We start from the raw sequence: 10,104 nt of genomic DNA on the forward strand, positions 1-10,104 counted from the left end.
TCAGTACTTATACTATTTATTACTGTTTCATTTTTAAGATAAGGCAAATACTTTCAACAATAAACAGACACAGTTTCACCTGTAGAGCAAATTGCAGCATTCATCATAAAGGGCAGTTACCAAACTATCAAAAACCTCTTAAATCCTACTCTCTAAAGAAACAAATTCATCAGAAGTCAAACAAAGAACAATTGTTCTTCTTCACGGTGAAACGGTCTGTAGATGGGACGCTCTGATCTAACTTCTGCAGCTGTGTCCACTGTGTCTGCAGCTTGTTTGTGTAGGGGAAAGATTGTGGCGATGAACCAAGAAAAGGGGGATCAGAGCGGAAGAAAGGACTTAGATTGAGGCTCAGTGGGAGGAAACGAGGAAGACAAGAAAGGAGAGATGGCAAAGTAATCCTCTGGAGACAGAGTCTCATGCCAGCTCCCACTGATGTGAGCACCACAGAGGACAAAGCAGTGGAAGAGGGAGTGGAGATGGAGAAACAAAGGTACAGCGCGCTGCCTTGATGAGACGCCTTGGAACGGCTGGGCTGTGACATCAGCTCCTTGCAAATCTGGAGTCATCCCCATAAACAGTCTCTTCATCACTTCCATGAGGTCAAGGTCTTCATGAAGAACACTGTGGCTGCAACTAGATATGCTTTTCAGAGACCTCCCACACACTGTGTCTCCAAGAATCAGTCTGTGTGTGTTTCCTGCATCCCTGTGTGTTCTCCCACTGATTACAGCAGTCATGCCTGGTTTGGCTGACCGCACCTGAGGCAATAAGGAGATGATACTTCCCAGGCGCACACAAAAGGGAGGAAAAGAACCAAATAAGGAAAGAAGAGGCCAAGCAACAGTCATAATGGAAGAGGAAACATTTGGGATGAAAAGAACCGAGGAAAATAAATAACAAGTAACCCAATAATACAAAAGTCTTGCTTTGATAATAATGATTTGATCAGATAGAGATAATAGATGTGCATTTCCAAAAGTAATGGAGATGTTATTTCAGTGATTTAATTTAAAAAGTGAACCTTAAATACTGTACAGATTCCCACAGGTGGATTTCAAACTATCATTCATGTGTATTTTGATTGTTATATCTCATGACTAATGAAAATATTAAATTTGGTGTCTCAAAATATACTGAAACCCCCCCACCCAAAAAAATTTAAACAGAAATGTAATGACCATATCTTCAGTCTTTATGAAGAACACTTCCAACTTTGCAGTTGTCACAAAGAAGCCAGAAACGATCACTGCTTCAGAAGCTGGATGTTTACAGAATCCTATGTGCATTTTAATGAAAAGTTGAGTGGAAGGAGAAACCACAAAGCAGACAACCACAGACTTGAGAGAACTGTGGAGTAAAGCCAATTCAAGATCTTAAGGATTACAACGTGTGCACTATGATTGGAGTTACTGCTTTAATACCAACCATACACATAACAGATTATAATTTTCTTTTTTTGAACCTAATTACTAAAATACATTTCAACAAGCCAGTGATATTCATAGTTATTGACATTTTTTTATTCTGAAAACAACTCCGTAACGTTTGAAATCATTTCTAAATGTAATTCAAAAGACTAAGCAACTCTGAAGTGATGTGACCCCATCAGAAAATTAACAAGGAGACAGTTTAAACAGTCATCTTGGCGTAGGACCAAAAATGTACAAAACCCACCAAAGAATACAGTATTCACACTCACACACATACGCACACAGTAAAAGTCAAGTACAGGCACACACACACCTCTTGTCTCTACAGTCCAGAGCTCTCTCCAAAAGCCACTTACCCATAGACACCAGAGAGAACAAGAAGAGGCATCAAAGCTGTTTATATAATGAAACTGAAAGAGCTGCTCTGTGCCGTATCACTGACTGCACCCAGGAAAGCATTCCCTGCTTCTCCAGAGAATAGAGGAAAGAAGGGGAAAAAAGAAGAAAATCCCCCCCGAACAATGCAGCACAACAAGCGCAGCAACAACAGCAAAGCACGCTCAGAAGGAGAGAGGCTCCAAAAATGAGAGCGCGCGTGAGGCAATAGAAAGGTTGTTTATTTTAAGTCAGCCTTGTGTACCAACAGAAAATGTATTAAAATAGGGCCTATTGTTGTGAATTTGTGATCTGTCAGTCGGCGTGGGAAACAAAGAGAGAGAAAAAGAAGCTGCCGTAATTCCCATGAGGTCTCTGTCATTCTTCTGTCAGAGGATAGAGGACTCTCCAGGGGAAGAGAAACTTCTCACATACAGACTGACTGACAGACTGTTTACACCTAGCGCACATGTGCCTCTGTCTCACTTCTGCCCTGCCCTACCTGCTCTGCTCATCCTACCAGCAGCATAATGACCTCCTCAGTTGTTAGTTACGAAGCTGGCAGAGAGACGGTTTAAAGTAAAGTCTCAGTGAGTGTTTGATGTAGCGATAGGCGCCAGTGTTGTAACCACCAGTCCCCTTGTCCTTCTTCTAAAAACCTCCCTCCTTGACATATCGTTGTCTAATTCTTTTTTTTTCTTTCATCACTTAAAATTCAACTCTTTAACTCCGTTCAACTGTTTTCATCCAAATCTGGCTGCCTCCGCCTGCCTCTTCTCAGCAAAAGTAGTGAGGGATTTCTGGGCATGGGGACGTTAATGAAGCCACCGACTCTAGGCAGAAAGTTAAAATTTGTAGAAGGGAGGGATCCAGTCAGATTCTAACCAAAATGGCCTCCTTATCTTTATGTAAAGATAAAACTCCCATGGATATAATAGCTGATAAATAGACAATACCTTTTTTTTGTAAATGCAACTGCTTACATAGCCATATTTTAAGAATTAAGTACATTTCTTACACCCCTAAGAGCAAAGATAAGGGAGACTGTAGATTTTAGCTTTCTGCAATGGAGCTAAAGCAGTTACCACTGTGCATATTAATACATATTTAGGTATATTTGGTGTTTGTTATAAAATAAGCAGCTATAACCGTTTTTAGAGGGGACCTAATATATTTTGATACATGTTCTATTAAACTGCCAAACACAAGTTCTGCAGAGTATTCAGTATGTTGGGACAGGATGGTTAGAAATAAATACTTTTGAATACTGCTAAGAGGAATCAAAATCTCCTAAAACTGTCACCAGATAAAAGTTTTATAAAAACTGAAGATCAGAAATCAACCAGAAATCTCTAATATGTAGCATTTCTAGAGGTGGGATTTACAGAAGTAAAAAACTTTTAACCACATAACCACTGTTATGTGGTTACCAATACCAGGAAAAAAGCCAGTGGAGAAAATGGATAACAGAGACACTGCAGAGTGTGAGAGGAGGAGAGAGAGAGCTTTCTAATTCAGCCATCTGGCTAACTTTACCTCATTATAATATTCCAACTGGGTGTGTGTGTGCGTGTATGTTTACAAATTTGTGACTGCCTTCCATTCGACAGATGCAGACAGAGCAGAGAAGAATCCTCATTTATTAACAGCTTAATAGAGCTCCATCTGGGCCAGGCCCTATGCTTGTCTTCTATCAGAGAAATTTATCAGCAAATCACAGGAATTAGACTCCAACTGACACCTACACAGGCTAAGGTGACCCTGCTGAACTGAGCGACACTGCACAGATAGCCTCCAGTGTTTTACAGCTGAAGAGGAGCAATTACGACAACAGTTGGTGCCAAGACCGGAAAATGCTCGTGTGGTAGTTTCACTAGTGCGTAGGTATTTTATCCCCGTGTTTAATTTTGTTTGCAAGCTCAAAACAAAAGAAAAATATATTGCTGAATCTAACAAAGTAGTAGAGCATTTTTTTTACATAAAAATTGCTAGTTTTCCATGTTCCTACTAATTTACTGATTTAATCAACAAAAATAAAAGCATTTATATTGCAGACATCTTAACTACAGATTATCCTTCTCATGTTTTCACCCTGCCATAGATCAAATTTATGTATCGGTAGATATAAAAAGAGAATAAACCTGTAAACTGTCAAGCAACCACAGTCATACCAGTTTATTCACATACTGTCTTTAAAGCAAACAAGTGATGGATTGTTTGTTTGTTTTTTTTGCTTTGTTTTGTGTTTTTTTTTTTACAATTTGGAATTACAGGGGCCAGTACTTTAATGTATTCATTTCAATTAATTAATTATATAGATTTTACTTTTTAATGCAATTAATTGCATTTTTATTAATCACAAAGGTTTCAGCCGGAACCTTTGTAATTGTGAGTTTGATGAGCAACCAATATTCTCAAACAACTGATGGATGACAAAGTAGCTTCTCTTGGCCCACTGGGGGTTAATTTTCACTTAAAAAAAAAAACAATCAGATGAAACCCTGGTAGGTAAAGACTATATAAATTAGCTGCAAATGTCTATTTTTCATGCCAAACATATAGCAAAGTTTGAACAATATTTTTCCATACAGAATCAAGCTCATCTCTGCTATTTCCGCTGTTCAAACCGTCACACCAATACCATCCATTGCCCTCCTTCCATCAGTCTCCTATTCAGACAAGGTTGAAGTGCGAATTGGACATCTGGTGCTGTGATGTGTCTGACAATATGGGCAACACCCTGGCTACCCAGCCCCACAGCCCCCTGATGCACATAAACAGACACACAAAACGCATACACACTTTGAGCCCTACATGGAAAATGAGAAGCTGAGAGGATCAAGAGGAACTAAAGGGGGGGAAGACAGGAGAGAGGGAGAGATGGACAAAGGTATCCTTCTCCAGCGGGGAAGAAAGGAACCTGAATGAACATTAAGGAAAACGATGATGCTGCTCTATTCAAAAAAGAGGCTACATGCACGCGTAGCTTCGTGCCTGTTTATATCCTCCATCAGCTTGCAGACTGATGGGGGAGACTAGGATGTACTAAGCAGTAGCATTAGCTGACAACAGACTTGTCTGTATTTACACAAACTCTTCATGTACTTTCTCAATCTACCTGAAATAAAGACTCGGCAGACAAAAAGAGATCCAAGCCTAAATAAATCTGCATGCATCAGCTACACAGGTGCTGAAATAAGAATGCAGGTATGCTCGTGTGCCTCACAGCTTTAACCTCAGACATGAAGAGCCTGACTAAGCAGCCTAATCCACTTTACAACCACAGGTATACAATTCAGAATTTGTGTTTATTTATATTGGGCCTTACAAATCCTTTAAAGCAAAAAACAATGCATTTCTACATTCTGGTCTTGTGCAGACATTTGCAGATGCACTTTTTTTTTCATATTTTTGGAGGCCTAACAACAACGGAAAGATAATATTGCTTATTCAGAAAGTGCTTTTTTGTTCTCAGCCAGTTAATCTCCTACAGCACAACTCATACAATATTTGCTCTCATTACACAAAGTCACATCTGCAGGGATTCTTTTATTGTATTTCTAATGCAGATACTTCCATCAGTCCTTTAATCAAAAGATAAATACTGTTTGTATAAGTTTGGTTTGATGATTATTCATTTCTTCTGAATGTCAGGTGCAGAAGTTCGTTTAGTTTAAATGTTTGTGTGTTTCTTAAGCTCCACAGTTTTGCTGCAGTCAAATATTTGTTTTTCATCCTTTTTCAGATGGTGACAGATACTGCCTAAGCATGCAAAAGAAAAAAGAAGGCAACAAAAACCTTCAGAGAGGACTGGTTCTCTGAGGAGCTACTGTATACCTGCATTAGAAATAATAAAAACATCCAGGTAATCCCACAAAAGGGTCCATCACTTTCCTTTGAACTTCAAAGAATGCACATAACAATTAACAACAACATAGTAGGGAAAGCAACCAGAAAAAAGATGATTACAAAGGAATATTTGTCTCATTATCTAAATACATAATGAATATAGTGGAATTGAATTAGAGGGGAATTTTAGGATACAGCATATTTGGGTTTACTATATCATAATATAATTAAATGCATTTTTCCCCATAACGGATTTCTTCTGTTTTCTCTCAACAAATGTTAAATAAAAGTGAGAAGATTGAACTTTTTCCTGTTTACAACTGTTATTTTGGGGGCACCGGGTGGGTCAGTGGTACAGCAAGGAAACCTTACATAGAGTCTACAGTTCTTAGTCAGCTGCTTCAGCTCCACAAATTACTCGTATCTGTTTCTGTTTCAACTGATCAGTTCTGTTCAGCTTACATTCCATTTTGGTTTGTCCATCAAAAATGGTACATCTCAATCTTGTCCTTCTCTGCTCAGTTCTGTTCAGTTTATGGTTCTGGATTTAGCACCTTGGACTATTTTTGTAAGTTTCTGTTCAAGATATCTAATATGCTAACTTCTAAATTCGCATGGTTCAAAATGTGGGAAAAAAAGTAGCGGCTTATAGTCTGAAAAATACGGTAATGTGCATTGATTCCTCTTTAAATTAAAACACTGTTTTTACCATATGTTGGTCAGCACAATCTAAGTCCAAGGTTGCCTCAAGTCTTGATGATGTTATGCATTGTTGGCAAACTTAAAAAAAAGAAAAAAAGAAAAAAGAAAAACGAAAAAAGCTCTAAAACATTAGTTTGCCAAGATGTTCTGCTATATTTCTTTATGTGTGAGCTTGGTATTCAAAATTGTCAAAAATCAATGTGGTATACATTATTCCATTTCACCAACCCCAACTAGAAGCTACATATATTCAAATATATTCCACTTGTGAAAAGATTTTCAAAAACTCAAAAGATCTCTGCCTTGGATTCTGTTCCAGAGTTTTTCCAAGGTAAAGACAAGCAAGCTAAAAAGAAAAAAAATAAATATTATGTATGCATAAAAATGTTGTAATGCCAGTAGAAAACCCATATTACCTCTCCAAGAGCTTCATAACGCTTCTGGTTCCAGCGGTGCAAATCCTCTCTGGCATTAAACACAAAGGGTTCACCTGTTTGTATGTGCCGGAGCTGGCCATCTGTGAGAGACACAACAAGATTAGTGAGGATAACAAGCACCTACAAATAAAACAAATGCTTAAAACTTTGGGACAATCATTTTTCTAGGGCTTATTGCACCTTTTTTTTTTATTACTCCTCTACTAAAAAGTCTTATTCAGACAGTCTTTAACTGTTGAACTGTTGGGTGCACCCAACACTTCCTTTCTGGGTTGTGACAGCAAGAGGCACTCGCGATGCAACCCACAGTCACACTGCTACAGACAGAGAGGGGTCCAGCTGTGGACATACAATTAGAACTATGACTTTGTCCACAGCTGGAAATTGTTACGATTCAGCCAAAACGCAAAAGTCTTTGGAACACAGCTTAAATGCTTTATTTTAATTCAGGGAAGCAAGAGGAGTTTTAAAAGCATTAAAGGTTTTACTCATATAAAAACTCATAAAAGAAGAAAATGCTGTTCAGAGGTGGCGCTAGTTTTTTTAAATAATTACCCTTCTGCAACTGTAGAGCCCATACCTTAGCAATGAGCCCATCGATCCTGCAGTTGACACTACAACACAATAAAACACTAAACGGTGTTAAATTTAATTTTGACCTTTATGACTGCAAAGTTTGTGAGAGCTAAATGACAAAAAGTACATATACTTAACCCAAATAGCCAGGGGGGCCTCATACTTTCTCAATTATTGCACAATGTGAGCATATAAATATAATATCTTTGCAGGTTAAAGGAATGCATGAAGATTTTTTTTTTATTTCCTTCTAAATTGCCACCATTTTACACCTCTATCAACGTGATAAATCGTACACTACTCACTTACTGTGTATCACAGTACTTTCATAGTTGTTAGTTGTTAGATAACATGTAATCCTGAATGCAGGACTGGTATGTTGTATTCAGAAATACATTTATGCCTGAGAGGTAAAGCAGGAGACAAGTGAGAACTTAGTATAAAGCAGTGTGTGCACAAATAGTACCTTGAAGAAAATAAATTATGCATTCATGGACGGGGTGAGTATCTAAACACTACAGCCTAAGAAGAGGGGGGAAGACAAGAGCTATAATGAAATCCCACTGTAGGGATGGTGTGTGTGTGTGTGTGTGTGCGTGTGTGTGAGAGAGAGAGGGGGATCGCAGGATGTGGATGTACCTCTATACAAGAGGAGAAAGGAGAGGGGGGCTGAGATGTGTGTGTGTGTGTTCATGTCTACAGGCTGAGGGGTGATCAGCTCCCCACCACCACACCCTCCATCTCCCCATCTCCCCCAACACATTCTCTCAAAGGAATAACATTTTCTCAACTTTTCTCCTCCTTTTCTGTCATAATTAGCATTCTGTTCTCAATTTGGCCGCTTAATTAGGTGTACATAACCTTGGATTTCCAGTAATGGAAAACCGGAGGGCTGGCGAGATGAAGTCATCATCTTCAGTGATTAAGATACCTGCAAACTATTGTACACAGCCTCTTCTGTATTCATATCATTACATGGTGAAATTAACATTTTTGTTCCACTTGTCTCAGGCTACGATAGCATGAGTTCAGTTATATTAAAATAAAATAAAAACCCTTCAGGCCAAAGTGACTTAGTCGACATACTGGAGACTTTGCTAGAGGGCCACTATGGCTTTAGAAGAGGTATCCTTCGAAAGCAGGCCTAAAAGAGATATTGACAAGACATAAAGATTTAAAAAGCTCCAGTGTGAGGTGCTACCTTGTGTTTCAGGTTGAAATTTTTTGGTGAGATGTTTCAGAAGTAGAGAAATAAAAGGGGGAAATGATAGGAATGGGAATTTGCAGGAAGAGGAAGGTAAAAGAGCCTGTGTTTTTTCCGCCTCCGTGGTAGACTGAGCTAGGACTTGAGGGTGGGAAGAGCAGCTTGTGGGTGTTGCATAATTTCAGGTGCTGAGTCTGTTTTTAGGCGCAGCAAGGTTATGCAAATTCTCCGTCAGACAGAGGGCAAGGCTGAGTAGGTTACTGACGGGCCGTAGAGTACACAACATGTCCCCCACTCAGCCAGCCAGACACTGACAGAGAAAAGTAGAGATAAGAGAGACAGGGCAAGAGACTATGGAGGAATATTAAGAGCCAAAAATCTATCCGCAACACATCCGTCTCTCAACTCTTCCTTCTCCTGAATCCCTGCTTTGATTACAGCAAACCAAAATAATCATCAAAAGATTGTTAGATCATCTAAACCTAAACAAGTGCGAGTAGATTTTGATAGCCTACTACCTTTGTAATAGGGTAGACCTAGGTGTGGTCTGTGAGTTTACCCATTTTCTATGATATAAACACCCTCCACAATTACTGGTAGCTCTGATAAAGAGGGTTAAAATTTTTTAAAAACATTTTCATCTAAGATTCCACTCTTGTTTGTGCCTAATTTCCATCCTTCTGACTATACATCATGGGAAAAATAAATATGGGACCTCATCCAGGCTTGTTTGTCACATTTTTAGTTATTTCAAGCTTTCTAGTTATTATTCTGAATGCAAACATTAGACAAAGATAACCCAAGTAAAAACAAAATGACTTTTTCAAAACTCAGTTTAATTTATTAAAGTAAAAACAGCTGTCCAAACCAACCGAACCAACCTGAAAAGGCAATTGCTCCCTAAACCTAATAACTGGGTCTGCCAAAAGCATGGCTGCAGCAACTGCCTTCTAGCATTTGTGATAACTAGCAATAACTCTTTTACATCCCTGTGGCAGAATTTTGCCCCATTCTGCTTTGTAGAATTATCTTTATTTTGTCACATTGAAATGTTACCTTCATTTTAATGTTTTGAGCCTTTCAGCAGTGGTCCTAAGGCTGTGCTTCAAATTCCAGCCTTAAGGCCACTGCTGAATCCCTTTGCGCAACCTAAGTACACTGAAGCCTACGGTCACAAAACGACGATTGTACGTTTTCCTTCAAAATTTTCATGTAGAGAGCAGAATACATAGTTTCATCAACTAGGAAAGATTTCCTGGTGATAAAGAACTAAAGCAGCCCCAGACCATCACATTACCATCACCCTGTTTGACTGTCTACACTGCCTATCCTCGCAGGGTTGCATGGATAGGCATCGACACCCAATGACTGCTGCCTATCTCCAGCAGTCACTGGAGGAGAAGTGATGCTTTCCAGTCCATCATGGGCTAACACAGAGACACAAAGAGCATGCAACCATGCATGCACGCACATATCTATGAGCAATGTAGAGTATTCAACTGACTGAACAATAGTGCTTTTGCACTGT

General features: G+C 39.0%; 1 protein-coding gene across 1 annotated transcript in view; it reads right to left on the minus strand.

Annotated features, from left to right (window-relative positions):
- The window catches only part of arb2a (ARB2 cotranscriptional regulator A), an 87,691-nt gene that overhangs the window by 72,903 nt on the left and 4,684 nt on the right, over positions 1–10,104 (minus strand). The window contains exon 4 of the mRNA XM_015030050.1: positions 6,776–6,876. Within this exon, the coding sequence (XP_014885536.1) occupies positions 6,776–6,876 (101 nt within the window). The remainder of the gene's footprint in view (positions 1–6,775; positions 6,877–10,104) is intronic.

The sequence above is a fragment of the Poecilia latipinna genome, unplaced genomic scaffold (genome assembly GCF_001443285.1).
Source record: "Poecilia latipinna isolate Pla-1442-1.1 unplaced genomic scaffold, P_latipinna-1.0 Scaffold171, whole genome shotgun sequence".
In the NCBI taxonomy this organism is placed as follows: domain Eukaryota; kingdom Metazoa; phylum Chordata; class Actinopteri; order Cyprinodontiformes; family Poeciliidae; genus Poecilia; species Poecilia latipinna.